A 17,554-nucleotide genomic window follows, 5' to 3' on the forward strand; every position below is an offset into this window, starting at 1 on the left:
TGGTTTGACACAAGCAATCACACTGCCTTCTGCATATAGAGGGAAAAAGGAATGGGGAAAGCTGTGAGGAAACAACAAAAAACCTCTTTAGCTCTGTCTCTGAGTCCAGGTTTTCTGCCTTTTCCTAGCAAGATTGGTGTTGGTGAACCAGAATTACTGTCTCTCCATCTGTTTCTCTTCCAGCAAAATGTTCCGGTTCATTTTGGGGCTGGTATTTGCAGCACCTTTTCAAATTTAACATGGAGATAACACTAAATAACATATTTCCTCCATGTGGAAATTAAAGCCAGAGGACTTGAGTTCTTTCTTTGGGAAACAATGTGACATTTTTATTTTTTTAGCTTGATTTTGCTTTAATCATATTCTAAAATGCTTAACGTTCTTTTTCCTATTGAAGAAGAAACTGGCTTAAAAAGGATAAGACAGTTTTTATGGAAAGATTTTACTGGTTTAATGACATGTCAGTGAGTTTCAGCTGAGTAGTCTTTAATCTTTAGATGCATTGGTACAGTGATAAACCCTTTAAAAATGATAGGAAGCTCATTACTCAGAACTGAATTTTGTTTTTGGTTGTCACAACTAAATCTGTAGATCTGGTACCTTTTCACACTGGTTGTAATTACCCCATTAAAAAGAAAAGCCACTGTCTGGTCTGTGTTTTGGTATTACATCGTCACTATTGAAGACAAATGGTAATGACAGTTTATAGGGTCATGAAACTTTTTCCAGATGAAAGGTGTATATGCTTGTCTTTTAATAGTTTCTAAATTTTTTAACAATAATGGCAAAGCAAATTTTTGTAATTTCATAAGATTGCACATAAGGCCCTGCTGTAGCATCAGGTATGTCTTTAGTACAGCAGATGTGGTAAGATCAGTGATTTTTCACAGTGAAGTGTAACATGCAGCACGGCTTACCCAGTCACCCTTTGCTCTCAGGTGTGTGGTTTTTTGTGAGCATGATATAAATAGCATCAGGGTTATCTTTTTTCAAATTAGGAAGTGGCTTTCAATAGTTTTCCTGACAGGTTTAATTTTACTAAGTTCGGTGCTAACAGAATTTATTTGTTACTTTGGGGGGGTAGCCTTCAAGCGTACGCATGAAAGTGCAAGTGGGGGAAGAGTTGCAGCCCTTGCTTATGTCATTTTGGGTTTGGGTTTTCCTAGTGAGGCAAATCTGTCCCTGGAGGAAGTTGGAGGCAATAATTCCTCCTGTTCTTCTGCATTCTGGTGGCTGAAGAGCTGGTCCTTGGAGTGCACTGTTCCCATTGTAAGAGTTCCTGAGAATGACTTCCCTTCCCTGAATGGTATCCCTCAACTGATTGAAATTACTGGCACTCCACTAGAAACACATTGAATGATACCAGGTTATTTCTTCCCTCTTTAATCTTTTGGGGAATGCAAACAGCTAGTGGTGCTCATGGTGCAACACTGAGCTACTTGAGTAATGGCAAGCCAAGGGTAAAGGCTAATAATCTACTTTCTTTACTGATCTGAATGGAACAAGCAGCTGAGGATAAAGGTTGGTAGGTGAAATTATGAGAATATTTTTCTTGCATAAGGCCTATTTCTTCATTTGCTTGTGTGACTTCAAGTCAGAAATATGGAAATATCATTCTCCTTGAGGACAGGTGTTGAGCAAGCAGAAGAGATGGTGGGGAAAAAATGGTGTGTGCTCCCCTGGAGGCACATGTGTCAAATGTAGAATGTAAGTCAAAGGGAATGGTATATAAAGCTTCATTTCATACTTGCCTTGATAAATGGCTGACTGTAAGTGTAAGACAAATTTGGATGGGTCAGTGAACTGGTGACAGGGCTGGAAGTTTCCTTTAGAAATAATTTAGGGGAAGCCTCTGCTATAAAAAATGAATCCATGCTATTTCTCTAGTGTGTTTTGGGGGTAATGGGGGCATGCAGGTGTGAGAGAGATGTCCACCTTTGGAGCAGAATTCAGGTCTTTAAAACCTTTCTTCATCAAGGGCAAGAGCAGATTGCTTGCTGTTGGAGGAAGATGAGTAGGGCCGAGTGAAAAGATCAGTGGGCTAAAATTTTGGAATGCAATGCTGAAGAGCAGAAATGTGTAAGTGGGAGAGGTGCTTAGTTTGCTGCAGGTTTGCACTCAGAAATGAAGTGGGTTTTTTTGTAAAAAAGGAGTACCTGGGAGTAGAAATACAATTTTCAAGCTGGTAAGTGCTTCTGAAATTAAGTTTCTAAGCCAATGCTCTCTAGTGCTCCCAGATTATCTGTGACTTGCCAGAGCTTCAAGTGTTTGAATCCCTTGTTAGACTTTCAGGGATGACTGTTGCCTACAGAGTTTGGGAATCAATACTTCTGTATCTGTAGGATGTTATTTGTGTGAAGTTAACAAGCTGTGGAAAAGTACCCAGAAATTCTAAACCCCGTGTTCTCAATCTAAAAGATTTTTATTAGAGTCTGAAATTCTGATGTTTCCTCTGGCTTTCCCTTTTGCATTGATACAGCTGATGGAAGAAAACATTTCTCTGCAGTGTGTTGAGGGGAATGGGCCATTTTTCTGTGCTACACACTTCAGGCAGGGTGGTTAGTTTTGTTGGCAAGCACTAACAGAAATTTTTCTCAAGTTGTAGGAATTTTGAAAATGACAGTCAATACACTGCTTTTAGTTTTTAACAAGCTTAAATAAGGGGTAAAGGGCAAAACCATCAGGGAGGTTAGAGTGTCTCTAGGTAAGTTCTGGGGTAAAGATGATACCTGATAAAAAAATCCTCCTTGCTCCCATGTGTTGCTATGCTTTTGCTTAAAGTAAGAGAGTTTTGGTGTTTTTTTTTGGTTTTTTTTTTTTTTTTTTTTTTTTTTTTTTTTTTTTTTTTTTGTTAGATATCAAAGGTATTCCCACTAGAGAGAATGACCAAACCAGCACTGTTTTCTTACAATGTCAGAAATCTCAAGGACATGTGCTTCCACAGGATGATTTTAATCATCACTGTTGAACCTGGATGTTAAGCACTAGTAAGATGTTATTAAAAAATGGGCAGTGGTTTGGGTGTTGCAGTTTGGGTAATGGGCTTCTACCCAGTAGCCTTTTGTCTTCTGTTTTTTGCCCTATGCTGAGAGAGGAAGTCAGAAACTGACTTGGCTTTTTCACTCCCAAAACATGAAAATCCTGAACTTAGGTAGTTTATATATAGAAAAATAAGAATATCTCCTCCTACATCTCGCTTGACAGTGAGTGAGGAGGAGGAGGAAAAATGAAGTTCACAAGTCACTTGGGATGTTCCTTTCCTGTGAGTTCTGCCAGAGCCTTGAGGATATAGGCAGAAGGCAGCTTAGGATTTTTATCCTTCAGACAATAGGATCTTAGTCATACATCTTAGTGGGTTAATAAGATTTTTGTGTGTTGGCTTGTAATATACTTTGACTTTCTCCTCCTTTTGAGGTAGCTTCTTGATAAAATATGTGGCAGAGGAAAGAGATGTGAGGTGCAAGTTACTGTCCTGCTCCCTAACTTTATGAGATGAACCCTCTGCAGCAGACAGACTTGTGCCTTTCTTTTTATTTTATAAGTAGAAGGCAGCTAACATGCTTAAAAACTATAGCAAAGGAAATACAAGACTCATGTTTGAAGAGAAGGGAAAGATACAGAGAGCAATAAAGGACTTTCTAAAGAATAAAAACTTGGTTTGTTTTTGGTTTTTTTTCTTTTGTAAAATTTGAGGGGACTGCCATTTTGCCCACAGTGCTGCTAAATGTATTGTCTTAGATATATTAGTTATAAATAGTATGGCTGATTACAAGTTGGAATAATTAACTTCTGATGGGCATTCTTTGTCATAATAGCCACATTTTAAGTTCTTCTGTGGGAATGTGAGCATGCAGCCTGCAGGTTTGTGTGATCTCCTTGTCAGTGTTGATGACACCCATGGGAGCTGTTTCATCTTTAACTGGTGGCTGTAAATTGGATGGGGTAGTGTGAAGAAAAAAAAGAAATAACCTAATTCATGTTTTGATGACAGGGTTTTGTGTGCCTGGTTGCTTGGTTTGTTTTTGTCAGGGGAATCTTACTTTGTATATATCTTCATTTAACAAATTGTTTTGACTAAATCCTCTTCTCTTTGCTAAAATGCAGCAGTTTTCATTCTGACAGCATCAACCTATTTTATAGAACATAGAGCCCCAGTGAGAATAGGCCTTTAACAGCAATTTATATCCCAAGTCTGAAATGTGCACTTTATGTCTGTTATGATCCCTGGTGCCTGTTATGGGATTACTCACATCTTACCATCCTAAGTTTCTTTCCATAAACAAATGGAAACCTTCGAGTCTGAGGTTCAGGGAATACACTCAGAGGAAGCATGGTTTAACAGCTCCTTGGGGAGGAAGAGAAAAGGTGGGAAAGTGAAGAATTGATGATCTATTAACTGTTTAAATTTCCCACCTTGAATTATTAACAACATGTGACATTACAGCTTTACAAATTACTGTCTATAAACAGCTTGGAAAATATGACCTTTGCCTTATAATTGGTCTCAAGGTGCCTTCCAGCTTCATACAAACAGCTGCTGATGGCATCTTTTGTTGCAGCTGCAGTGGGTGGGAGAATGCAGGGAACTGAGGAACTTTTCTTGTCTAATCAGGCATATATTACAGTTTGTCAAATGACAAAATGTACTCTGTGATGGTTGAAATGCCTGCTGGAGACTGGGCTCACTTCTCAGGAGTTTTGGAGTGATTTAATTTCCAGTAATAAAGATATGTAATTAATTAAGGTTAGTTGTTCTTACCTTCTGCCCTGCCTCTTTCTAGAGCAAGGAGACATGAGAAAGCTCTGTGTTACTCTAATTCCTCCTGTTTCCTGACCTGTGGAGACCAGTGAGTCCAAGCTGAATGGATGATTTGTCCTGTTTGTTTGTGGCAAACCGAGTGCACTAAATTCTTGCTTTGTGGTGATTAACACACAAAATAAGTATTGTGCTGAATTTGGCCCTGAGATTTCTGCTGATTTGGGAGAAGATGAAAATACAAGGACTTCATTTTTCATCTTCTCTTCTTCTCATTATTTAGGAGTAACAAGTCACCAAGTTAGTGTTTGTGGACAGAGCTAATAAGGCACTTCGTGATTCTTAGGCCTGAGCCAAATTAATTTCTAATTTAACTCCATTAATATGGGCTTTCCATAAGATGAAGCCTACCAAGGATATCAGTGGAGAGCTGTGTTTTGTTATCATTTAGTATAAGATGCATAGGGAATCACAGGGAGTGTTTTTGGGTGAAGAGATGTTTGGAAGAATAAATGTCCCCAATACAGTGCAGCAAAAGATGTGCAGAATAAAAATCATCTTTACAGCAGACTTGTTTGTTTCTCAGTTTCTGGAAAATGTACCTTATGTCTTTTAATGTAGGGTTGATCATTACTGACTGAAGATCAGTCCAAAAAGTCTTTGCTGCCATCTGTGTGGATGCAAAATCCAGCAGGATTGCAAGAGGGGGAATAGAAAGGTTTGGCTCGTGTCCTTTTAGAGCTAGACAGGGTGGAAGTTGTGACTTTACAGAGCAGGTCAGGTCCTTGTGAAGCCACCTCTTCCTCTGGTAGAGGACAGGGCAGAATGATTTCAAGAGTGAAGACTAAGGGGCTCATCAGGATGAGTATTCTCACCCTGCCTCCTGTACTCGGCATGTTTGATGTTTGTAATAAAACCAGCTTCTATCACAGAGCTCTTGTAAGGAGTGATCAATTAATGTTTTCAGGGCACTTTTGGGACCTAAAGAAAAAAAGGCACCATATGGTCTTAAGTTTCACTACCCCTGCTGCCCCAGGATGAAAATTTTACCTTTAAGATCTAATTTCTTCCCTGGAGTGGGAGGGAGGCAGTCTATTATTCAAGGATATCATCCTTATCTCTGTTGTAGTTGTCTTGTGGCCATGCAACATCACTCAATAATACTGTCAAGTATTATCTTTTGCTTGTGCCAGAGTGCTAAACAGTGATTTATTGCTTGAATACACATTGCTTTCATGAAAGTGATTTGTTGAAACAATAGTAAAGTGCTAAATAAATTATTCATTGCATGCTAATTTTTCACTTTTATATTCTGTAGTGAGCTCCAGAATAAACAATTTGGGTGTTGTATGAATCCCAGGTTTTTGATTGTGTGTATCCTTCACCCCCAATCTTTCCCCCAGACATGGTTCTTTTCCCAAGGATGAATATCTTCAGCCATTCTCACCTTGGTTGCCTTTTGGGCTATTTTTCCTGTTCATGCTTCCTTCAGTTGGAGTTGAGTGAATTATGTTCAAGTAAAGGCTTGAATTACTGGTTTGGGAAAAACCGTGTGTGTTTGGAGTTCATGGGTATTTCTAAATCCTTTAGGAACTTTTGGGTCTTCACCAGAAAGGCACCACCATAAATAGAGCTTTCAAAGAAGGATCCTAGTGGCTGACCAGCTCGTTTTCATAAGTCTTTTCTTGTATATTCCCTCTTTTTCTGAGTGTTGTGTGCTGCTGTCTTTTAGCTGCCTCTGGCAATCCTGCAGTCCTAGCTTGCACATGAGATCAGGTGTCTGAGAAACTCCTCAGAAGCAAGTTTGCACTTGTAGATCTGCTGGCTTTCCAAGTTTCCTTCAGAAATGGTTTCTCAGCACTTGAGATCTTTGTCCCTTGGCAAAGCCCAGAGCCTCTGGAATGTTTCTGAGTGTTTCAACAGCCAGCCAGGAGCTGGCCAGGCACAGAACAGCAAAGTGCTTTTCTCCCCTTGACCCTTCCACCCTTTCTGGGTGTCCACTCCAAATCACTGGCAGTGACTGCATGCTTAAGCACAAGCTGCTGACTGCCAGTGAATACAATGGGGTGTAAGAAGAATTTTCTTTCCAAGTAGTTTAGGGCTTTTCCCTCCTCCGGTCTTAATTCTGAAATAATCCCCTAAAGGCCTGTGTGGGTATTCAGTGAAATGAATAAACAGTAGACTACATTTCCCTCTTGAAACATGCACAGAGCTCTCATGCTAATGGCTTTTAAGCATCAATGCAATTATAGTGTGTAATCGATTCTCTCTATACGAGCTTTTGTCTTCTGAAATGAAACCCTGTCTCTTTCATAATTATTTGCCTTTGTATTAAAACATTTCAAGATGACAGGATGTTTATTCCATTGTTTTTTGTCCTCCTTGCCATTTTTCCTGCCTGATTCTGCCACTGGAAGAAATTTGGTTATTACATTTTCTTAGAAACCTGACTATCTCTGAGTTTTTTCCTACAATAATTTACTTGCTAGATTTTCCTTTTGCTCCTTTTAATTTACTGGGTTTGTGTTTGGTTCTTTGGTTTTGTTAATCATATTTGGAGCTGCTCAGAAATATTTCCATGAAGCAGACTCTTATTGAATGAAAGAGGAATTAGGGAAAAGGGATTTCAGTATGGAAAAAAAAAAGGATGCAGAGCAGGGATTTAATTCTACTTTATAAGTTAATCAGCATGTCAGTGGCCAAGGTGTTTTTTTCTGGAATGTGATAGGCCTAGGTTTGGGTCCTTTTCAAAGCCAGGAAAAGCAGTAACTCAGTGTCTTGACCTTTGGGCTTTAGCTGTTACAGTCTCCTTTTCTCTGCTTTGTTGGTGGAAGTATTTTAAATTCTTTTCAGACTGTAACAAATTTCTGTTTCATCCTGATGACAAGCATGGAGACTGGGGCTATCTTTAGAAGGTTTGAGGGAGAAAGATGCTGCATTTTGCCTCTCCTTATAATAATTTGTGTTGCTGTCTATTATAAAAGTTGTCACCGTGCCAGGGACCCCTGTAAGCTGACTATAACAGAAACTGCCATACATCTTGCTCTACTGATTGAATTATACAAGATTAAGAAAGGAAATAGTGGTATCCGTGTTTGGCAAACATTGAATTTCTGGCTTGCAGGTGTTTTTTTATAGATGCCAATAATAGCAATAACTATAACAAATTTATATAAGTTCATGAGTCCTAAAGCTACCTATGATAGCTATAAGAATGAAAGAATTGGCCATGTTCTCTCTTTAAATGTGGCTAAAATTGTATTCCTTGGAAAACTTGCATAAACATTGCTACATATAGTTTTATTTAATTGACCTCAATGCACATTTTTTTTTCTCTGAACTTCTGTCTTCCCTTGAGCTTATAGTAAATTTTCAGTATCCACCAGTGGGAAGGAACTTCCCTAGTCATGTATTTGTAATATTTTTAACCTCCCAATTTTGCTTGGGCCTGTATGCTGAAAAGTGGTGAATAATAACTTCAGTACACTCGTGACTTTACAGATGTCTTTCATATCTCCTTTGTCTCTTTCTTGGATTGGTAGTCGGAGCGATTTCTCACTAAAAAAAGGTTATTCCACATCTTTGATCATCCTTGATTGCTCTTTCTGATCCTTTTATTATTAGGCACAATAGTCTAAGTAGTTTTTGAATTAGGAAGACTGTAATCTGCTGACTTATGGAAGTTATTAAAGAGAAGAGCCACCTTCTACATGGAGAATTTTTACTGCTTTCTCTCTAAACTTCTGTCTCGTGTGCCACAGGTGGGGTAGTGGGCAATATTTGGCCTTTTCTCTGTTCATTGATGGATGCAGAAAAATGCAGGAATTTTACCTTATGGGTTCTTGTAACTGGTGAAATGAAGAGTTGGTAGTTTAGTTGTATAACTGTGTGGTTGTCCTTCTCTGTCCTTGCACCCCTGTTGACCTGCAGTCCATGTGGAAAGCAAATCACCAAAGTCTTCATGACTCCATAGTTCCTGCAACTTGAGTACTTGGTAGAGTCCCTGACATTGCTGGCTGGTATAAAATTGCTAAAAATAATATTAAAAGCAAGATTTGTATAAGTAATTTGCCCCAGATAATGAGTTCTCTCACATTTGTTTTCTTTTTATTCATGAGCAGCCTGTAAAATTGTCAGTGGTGAATTATTCAGGCTTGTTTATGAATTTATTTGGAAACATTTCCTCACGTAGCTATCTCACTGAAGAGTTCATTGAGAATATTCCTGTGTTCTGGTTGTGTTCCCCTTATTTACAGTCCCAGGGTTCTGGGTGATATTGGGAAATAGAGATGAAGAAGGGAACAGATAAGTGCCCAATTATTTCCAGTTTTTGAATGTGCAAACTCTCAAACACGACAGCCTGCGAAAGATGGTTTATTGACTCATAATGCATAGAAAAGCTTCAACTCCTTTAGTTTCCTGCTCAATTATCACAGCCCAGCAAGCTCGTGAAAACTTAATTTAGTGCTCCTTTGTTATTGACTTACTTTCCTGTTAAGTAGGCGATGGAAGGGATCTCTAGAGTTTAATAAGGGATTCATGGATCACTGCACATTGAGGTGTACTTAAACTGTCTTGATTGTGCCTGGATATTTGTTTCTCTCTCCCCAATTAGAAGGCAGCGTGACTGTTTCATCAGGAGACTCTTGCAAGTATAGTTACACTGTTAAATCTAGGTACCATTTTTCACATAGCTGTATGTAAAATATGACAATACTTCATTAACACACTGGTTACATTGCCAGGCTGTCTCTGTGTGAGGCAGTGCCTATGACTAAACCTTCTCAGCTGCTAACAGCAGAGCAGCCAAACTGCAGATGGGGTGTGCTGAGTTCCAGCAGCTCTGCATGTGTTGCATGCTCCTTGCATGAGTGGGAAGCACCACAGGAGAGGACTCTGGCAGCTGCTCTTTCCTCAAGCTGTGGCACATCCTGAAGATCAGCTCATACTGCAGAGTGTGGAGCTGGCACATGACTAAAAGTAGATGTTTTCTGCTGTGGTACTAGCTCTGATACAGGACCAAAGGTGGAGTTCATGAAGACCCAGCTCAGTTCTCTTATGCTGGAAATTAAGGTGCTGCCAAGGCAAAGAAGATAGCAGCTTGAGATGCTGAAATCCATGGTTCTGGATAAGAAGTCAGGACAGAATAGCATCTTGAAGGTTTTCATTGGGTTGCAAGGGTGGTGGGGTGCAGGGGAAACTTTTTTTTTTCTTTTCTTTTTTTTTTTTCTCCTGAGATTTCAATGAAGGAGATGTGTGATCACCACATCTGTGCTGGTTTCTGTGGCAGTGTTGACTGTTTGCTTTAAGGACACACTTCCAGATGAGTTACGTGGCACAGAGTGCAGCCTGTTGCTTCCCTCCCAGTGAGTTATGAGCCTGATCAGCAGCAGATGCAGACTTCCACCACCTTCCTGGCCAGCTAGTTCAGCACTGTTTGATGAGAGAAATTTTTTTTTTTTGCCAGGGGAGAAAACCATTTAATTACATTTGGAACTTGTGCTGCAGTAAAGGACAAATTCCTGCCCGTATCCTGGGGAAGCCTTGCTAGAAGTATTTACAGAATAGTTGAAAACAGGGTCAAGACAAAGATCTAAGCCAGTTGTAAACTTAGGTCAGAAGTGCAAGGCAGGGCATGGTGAGCCAGCATGGATCACTTGATCATAAGCCAAAGTAGGTCTGGGACAACTTTAGCCATGTTTACCCAAGAATTTCTCCTGTGATAGCAAAGATCCTCATAGGTCCTAATCTAGCAAGTCCACAGGGCAGTCTCTTCTGCCCAGCCACTGATTTTTGAAACCTACAGATGGTCCTTCAAATCTCAAGTCTTAAAAAGCAATTACAGGTCAGGATTGATTAACAAAATATGTTTTGTTTTCTTTTTTTTTTTTTAATGTTCTTACGGTTTGAAGAAAAACGTGATGATGTCCAAGGTGTGAATGCCTTGTCCTTCCCAGAACAGCCACTGGGAACTGATTTCCTTTGGGAGGTGGTGAGCCAGGTTTAGGCACCTCTTCTGTCTGTCTGTCTTCCCAGGTGTCTGTTTCTTGCAGTTTGTGTAACTAAGCCCATTTTTAGTGCTTTATCTCTTGGTAGGTGTGCTCACTTTGGGATGTGGCAAACCCAGAATCAGATAACTTTTTCTCGGAACTGTCAGTGCAAAAGTGATAGTTTTGTTTCTCTTTCCCATCTGTGGCAGAATAATCCACTTCAAGTGCTGATCCTAATGAATAACAGACTTTCTGAAGCCTTGTATTTCTATGCAAGAGGAAGGGTTATCTGTATTCACAGCAGAGCTGGAATAAGACTGGATTTTTAGTTCCTTTTCATTCTCTTTCTAGTTTGCTTGCTTTTTTGCTCCTTGCTCTTGTTAGCTTGCATTGATTGGTAAGTGGTAAAAAGGGGAGAAAAACACACAGTCCCAGAAAAGCAAAAACAAAGCAAGAAATGAAGAAAAGGCGAGACACTATTTTCATTTCATTACTGTGCTTCTTCACAGCCCCTATTCTGACATTTAGAACAACATAATATGCATGTCTCTGTTCGTTAGGTTCCTCAGTACTACATAGTGACAGCCACAGAGGGTGAGGGAAAAAAAAGAAAAAGAAACAATCTTAAACATGAACTAACCTTTGCAGGCTAAATAACAAAGAAATGAGAACAGCAAAGAAGAAAAATGATCTCTGAAAAAGTAAATATATCCAAAATCATGACCTTGCATAGGTTACTCAGGTGTCATTACAAAGGGGAAAAAAAGAATAGTGACCTCTAGGGCAGAAATAACCAATTTTCTGCCCACTGATTTGTTTGTTTTGCACATATATGTTTGAGCACATCTGTTACTGGTATTTGAACCATAGTAAATGACACAAGGAGACTGCTGAAACCATTGAAGACATTTGGAAGCTGATACACATTCTCAAAAATTTGAAGGCTTCTACTAGAAAAAGCTCTTATATGTTTTTGAAATAGGGTACCTATTCAAAGGATAGGAGTTCCTGCACTAAGTGGAAATATCTAAGCTGTTAATCCAGAAACAGGTGCATGAGTCTGTCACAGCGTGGTATCAAATACAAACCTTGGGAATGTTACATGCTAAGATTTTATCCTAAATTTACTCAGAAGTGAGGATATAGCAATATTGCTTAGGGTTCTTGATGTAGCTAGTCAGTAACTGAGATGCATGTTTGGATGGGTCCAGGGATGCCTCTGCAGAAGGATTGTTAGAGCTATATCAAAAAGAATTGGGATGGAACGAAGCTGGCCTTACCTCATCAGTTCCACGACAACTACAGAACTTTAAGATTGTATGGGTCTTACTGCAATTTATCAAGGGGGAAAAAAGAACAAGAGAGACATTTCAGCCCTTAGAGGGGAAATATTTTGATTTTTTCTATTGGCACTTTTAATTTTTTTCATTTCATAGTCTTTTTGGGATGTCAATTACAATTTTTCTCCCCTCAGATGATGAGATTAAATTCTCAATGGAGTTTTCTTTCATGGCTGTTTTAAGATTTGTAAATTTTCCTCATTTTGGAAAAAGTAAAATACAAGTATTTTATGAAAAATAATTCTCAGTCTATTTAGCACTGGTAATTACACACTCCTGATCTTAGTATTCTATAAAATTAGCCTGATTGTAATTCTTGAATTTTACAGATGGGGAAAGTGTTTCTTGATTCTTGTATGATCTTCCCCAAGGGTATATTAACCAGTGGCAAGAAAGAGGGATAAAATCACATTGCTTTTCCTGTTTATTCTTCCCAATTTCTATGCCTGCTCTCTTCAGAGTTGCTTCTAGAACTACCAGATGTCAAAATGTTAATTGGGGGAAACATTCATTAGTCATTTATATCTCTGGTACCTCTGGCAATCAGAGCAGGAGAGGGACAAGAGGAGAAAACAGGACTTGGAAAGAGATATAAGGAACTTGAGATACCAGCTTATAAAATAGAGATGTAAGCTGTATAAAAAAGAGATGTAAGCTGCTTTGCAGGTCCCAGGGAGGCTCAAAGCCAGGGTGTGTGCAACTCCCACATGGTGTCTCCAAGCAGGAGTGGAGTTCACTGCTACTTTTCATTGGGTTGGTATTCAGAAGGGCTTTATGTGCACATCCCATCCCCTTCCTCGGTCTTCCCCCCTTGATTTTTATTGACTTGCCAAGTAGGGGATTGCAGAGCTGTCCAGAGGGTGCTGTGAGGGTGGCAGTGACACAGCTCTGTATCTGGAGCAGACAGCTGCCTTGCTGTCATTGATAACCATTCCTGGGAGGGTGGAGATTGAAACACAGGATTTACAGAGCCCTGGCTGGCGCTAGCCTTGGCCAAGAACATGTGCCCACCCTGCTTCTGGCTTCTGCCTTGGCTGGGGCTTCCCACCTTGGCTCCCTCTTCAAAGAGGGACCAGCTCGTCCCTGCCAGCACCGGGGTTTTGGGGAGCAGAGGGGATGTCTGTGTCAGGGTGCCCTGAGGGGCAGAGGGGGATCGTGGCTGGTGTGGTTTCCCCATGAGCCACACGAGTTGTGTTCACGCAGGCTGGAAATGCTTTGGGCAGCCTGGGAGTGATTTAGGAGTTGTGCTGTGGAAAGAGATGTCTTGTCAGAGGTGTGTTCTCTGCCCCCTGCACTGCTCTTTCTGCTGTCTCGTGTGCTGAGGTATTGGAAGGAGATAATTACCATTGTGGCTGTAAGAGGTCGATGAGCTTTTGGCTTTGCAAAAGGCAGTGGTGAGGTCTGTCCCTGCCCATGTGGCAGTTCCTGTGCCATGCTGGTGCCAGCTGGCATTGGGCTGATGGGCACTGAACTTCCCACAGTCTTTAGCTGCTCGGCCAAATTGGTTGAAGTTGGCAATTTTGTCAAGGGAGCAGGGGGACTGTGTGTCTGTGAGCCTCATTTCTTAGGAACCCAGGCTGAAAATAATAAGAGGTATATAGATCAGAGGTTTTGTCAGATTAGATTTGGGTCTCTAATTTATTGCAGTTTTAATGAGATAGGGAGGAGGATAAGATACATAGTGGCCAGGCAGGAGACATGCAAAATGAGTTAGTAGCAATACTAATGGTCTGGTAGTTTGTCCCAAATGTGGATCTTGTTAAAGAAGCTTATCTTGAAAGTCAGAAATAAGTTTTTAAAGACACTAACAAAAGAGCAGGCTAAAATCTTTTGCTGCAGATTCTTTTTGCTAAAATTACTTTCTTCCCCCTGGTAAGATAATTTTATTCTAGAAGTGCCTGTTTTGGCAGGAAGGAAAAGCTGTTTATCAAAAGAGCTAATAAAAGTCGTAAACTTGGAACCACTTCCATTCTGGCTAAACCTGAAACTTTTCAGTGAAGTTATCGAAGCACTGGTAGTTAGAGATATTTGGAGGTCCACAGTTCAGCCTCTTACTCAAAGCAGTGTTATCACCAGCTGTAGATCAGGTCAGCCATGACTTTGTCTAGCCAGGTGTTAAAAACCTCAAAGGATGGAGGCTTTACAGAAGTTCTGGGTGGTCTGTCCAGGTGTCAAACTATTATCCTTATTGAGATTTTTCCTGATGTCCAGCCAGGCCACTGGTGATCATTGTGTCAAATCATCTGCTGCAACCAGAAAGTATCTGACTGGAGACAGGCCAGAGGGTTATCTGTGCACCACAGCTATGAAAAGGATCAGCAGCTTCAGTGGCTGTGAAACAGAGCAGAAAATAGTCACTATTTCCACTGCATGCAAGATCTTGTCTTGTGTCCTGAAACTCTGTCTAGATCTGAACTGTTCCCACTGCACTCTGCCTCCTGGGGTTCAGGGAAGAACCTGTTGGCGATATCATGCGGAGGAACTGAACAAAAGAAGATCCAATTGGCTCAACATCTATCTCTGCAAATTCTTTCCACGTCAGTTTAGGCAAATGCTTTTAACAATTCATTCAATTATGTTAAGCACCCATTAAAGGAATCCTAAGCCCTCCCCGGGGTCATTTCAGTTCTGTGAGATTGTAATTGTTTGAGACTAACCACGATTTCTTCTTTTGCCTTTAGGTGATTCTAATTCTGACAAAGCTGTATGACTACAACCTGGGAAGCATCACAGAGAGCTCTCTTTGGAGGTATGGAGATAAATGGAGTTAATAATTACCACCTTACTTAAATAGGAAAAGCCTGATACAATTCTTTTATTGAATTTAATTGGATTTCTTTAAAAGTGCTGGAAGGTTTCTAGCTAAACCTTCTCTCACTCCTGTTCTTTCATACTCAAGGACAAAAAGGCTGAAGTCTGATTGTCTTGTTTCAGCTAGATAAGGTACTTTTCATATATTCTGCCTTTTGATTTCCCCTTTCCCATCTTATTCAGATTGAAATCAACCAATGGGTTTACTTTTGGGACAACTGAACAGCCCAAAGTCCTTGTTTATAATGAAGGATCTCATGGCTGGTCTGCCCAAATGATTCTTATGAAAAGCCAGTGTTGCTGAGACTGGAATACCTATGAGTGAGTATTCAAGTCTGTTGATTAGAGCTGATGGGATTAATACTACATAATTGATTTCCACTTGTGTGAACTTGACTGCTGGACCAATTTATAGGGAATGTTTTGATACTTTCATGATTTAAAAGCATACCATACACTCTGTGAACCAAAGGAAGGAACTGGGCCATGAGCAATTTCTTAAGGCAGTTATTTGGATTTAATGTGAGCAGATGGTGCCTGTTTTTATTTGTCTGAAAAATTAATCCAAGAGGCATTTCTTCTTACTTGTGTCCCTAGTGCTGCTTCCATGAGCTGAAAGAGAGGTTTTCTCATGGTTTCATCTGTGAAACTTTGGGGGAAGCTTTGGAGTTCTGTATGCAGGTCACTGATAAGGTGGATAGGCTTCAGGCAGGATAGAAGAAAACTCTGTGTATTTAAAAGTAAAACCTCTCGTTAGAATAAACTTGTTTTAATAAACTTATATAGGAAAGGGGTTTTCTTTTCTGAGGGAGAGTTTTGGGTCAGAAGTAAAACAAATAAACTTTTTGCTCAGGAGCTAAGTGGATTTTAATAGAATTATAGAGGAGGGAATTGGCATGAAGTACATTCTGAACTCAGGCTATTGCTTCACCCACTGGGTTGAAAAAATAAAATCAAAACCGAACAGACCAAAACCTAAAGAAACACAAAACTTCTAGGATTTACTCTGAGCAGTAACAGGAATGCTCAAAAGTATTATTATTTTGTGGGGTTGAATAAACAGTTTTTCATCCTGATATGGAGGGTTAATCAATTTTTAGATTTCATACACCTTGCTGCCACTTTTCCTTTGTCTTTACTATGGTGTGTGTGCACATAAAGAGTCTTTCAGGATTGTGGCTTTGGCAATGTTTTTCTACAGAGAGTTTGTGCTAGATCATTTAATTTCTCAATGGTTTTGGAAAAAAAATTCATAAATATGAAAAATATTTTCGTTTTCTCTGACTACCCTCAGCCATTTCACCATGAGAAAACCTCCTCTCTCCTCTGCCAGTCATTGCAGAAGCTGTGGCATTTCAGCATGCACAGGCACCTCCTTCCTGTTGCTGACAGTGCTCAAGATCTGCTTATGTGATGCAGGATTGTGTTGAGGCACTATTTTCTGACTGAAACTAGGACAGCCACATCAGAGTGGAAAGCACACTTCCTGATGAGATGTATGAATGCAGCACAAAATTGTGCTGATGACCTTATGCTCTTTTCTGTTTCTGGTTTCTGTGGAGCATTCCACAATGGCACAAAATTTTGCCCTGATAGAGAAGGGAGGGACTCACTGGAGGATGTGGCAGATAGCTGGGACCTCAGCAGTGTAGCACTCCTACAGTGAGTGCAGGGCACTTTTCCGGACCTCAGTCCCAATGTCAGAATGTGATTAACAACATAAAAACAGCATGATTGTTTCCTCTGGAATTCTGTTACCAAAAACTGTCTGATAAAAAGTAAGAATATGAGTATTTTATGGAAAATTATTCTCAGTCTATTTAGCACCAGTAATTACACACTCCTGATCTTAGTATTCCATAAAATTAGCCTGATTTTAAATTGGGGATTTTACAGTTTCTTGATTCTTGTATGATCTTCCCCAAGAGTACATCAACTAGTGGCAAGGAAGAGGGATAAAATCACATTGCTTTTCCTGTTTATTCTTCCCAATTTCTATGCCTGCTCTCTTCAGAGCCCCTTCTAAAACTACCAGATGTCAAAATATTAACTGGGGGAAACATTCATTAGTCATTTATATCACTGGTACCTCTGGCAAGCAGAGCAGGAGAGGGACAGGAGGAGAAAACAGGACTTGGAAAGAGATGTAAGGAACTGTGCAGGTGCTTTGCAGGTCCCAGGAAGGCTCAAAGCTGAGGGTATGGGCAACTCCCACATGATGTCTCCAAACTGGCTGGCACCAAGACCATATGAAAATGATTATCATATCTGACACTTCCTTCTAGTATTATACTAGCATTCATTCTTAAAGTGTAAGTTACCCTCAGCCTTCAGTGTAAGGTGTATGAGAAGCTGAATAATTTTCTTTTTTGTTTTAGTATATACCAGAGGGTTAAAATTCCATGAGCTGACCTGCTCAATATATTTTGAGGTGTGTTAAAATTTTTAGTACCTGTGAGATCTTAGAACAAGGAATTCCATAAATTATTTGAGGAACCACGTGTCTTACTTTGAACCCCTCAGCTTTGCTTGGCACACATCACTTACCAGGACTTGATTGCATTTGTGTGGCCAACCCTCCAGAATCCCTGGGCAAGTGCTTTGAACTGGGAAGTGCTGGAGAAGCAGAATCAATCACTTGTCTTTGCAGTGCTCCA

The 17,554-nt window shown here is 40.1% G+C and overlaps 1 protein-coding gene across 2 annotated transcripts in view; it reads left to right on the plus strand.

The window, feature by feature from the left end:
- The window catches only part of SORCS1 (sortilin related VPS10 domain containing receptor 1), a 261,844-nt gene that overhangs the window by 67,749 nt on the left and 176,541 nt on the right, over positions 1–17,554 (plus strand). For both annotated transcript variants that reach the window (XM_063405354.1, XM_063405353.1), the window contains exon 2: positions 14,768–14,835. In XM_063405354.1, the coding sequence (XP_063261424.1) occupies positions 14,768–14,835 (68 nt within the window). The remainder of the gene's footprint in view (positions 1–14,767; positions 14,836–17,554) is intronic.

Source organism: Prinia subflava, chromosome 9, assembly GCF_021018805.1.
Source record: "Prinia subflava isolate CZ2003 ecotype Zambia chromosome 9, Cam_Psub_1.2, whole genome shotgun sequence".
Lineage (NCBI taxonomy): Eukaryota > Metazoa > Chordata > Aves > Passeriformes > Cisticolidae > Prinia > Prinia subflava.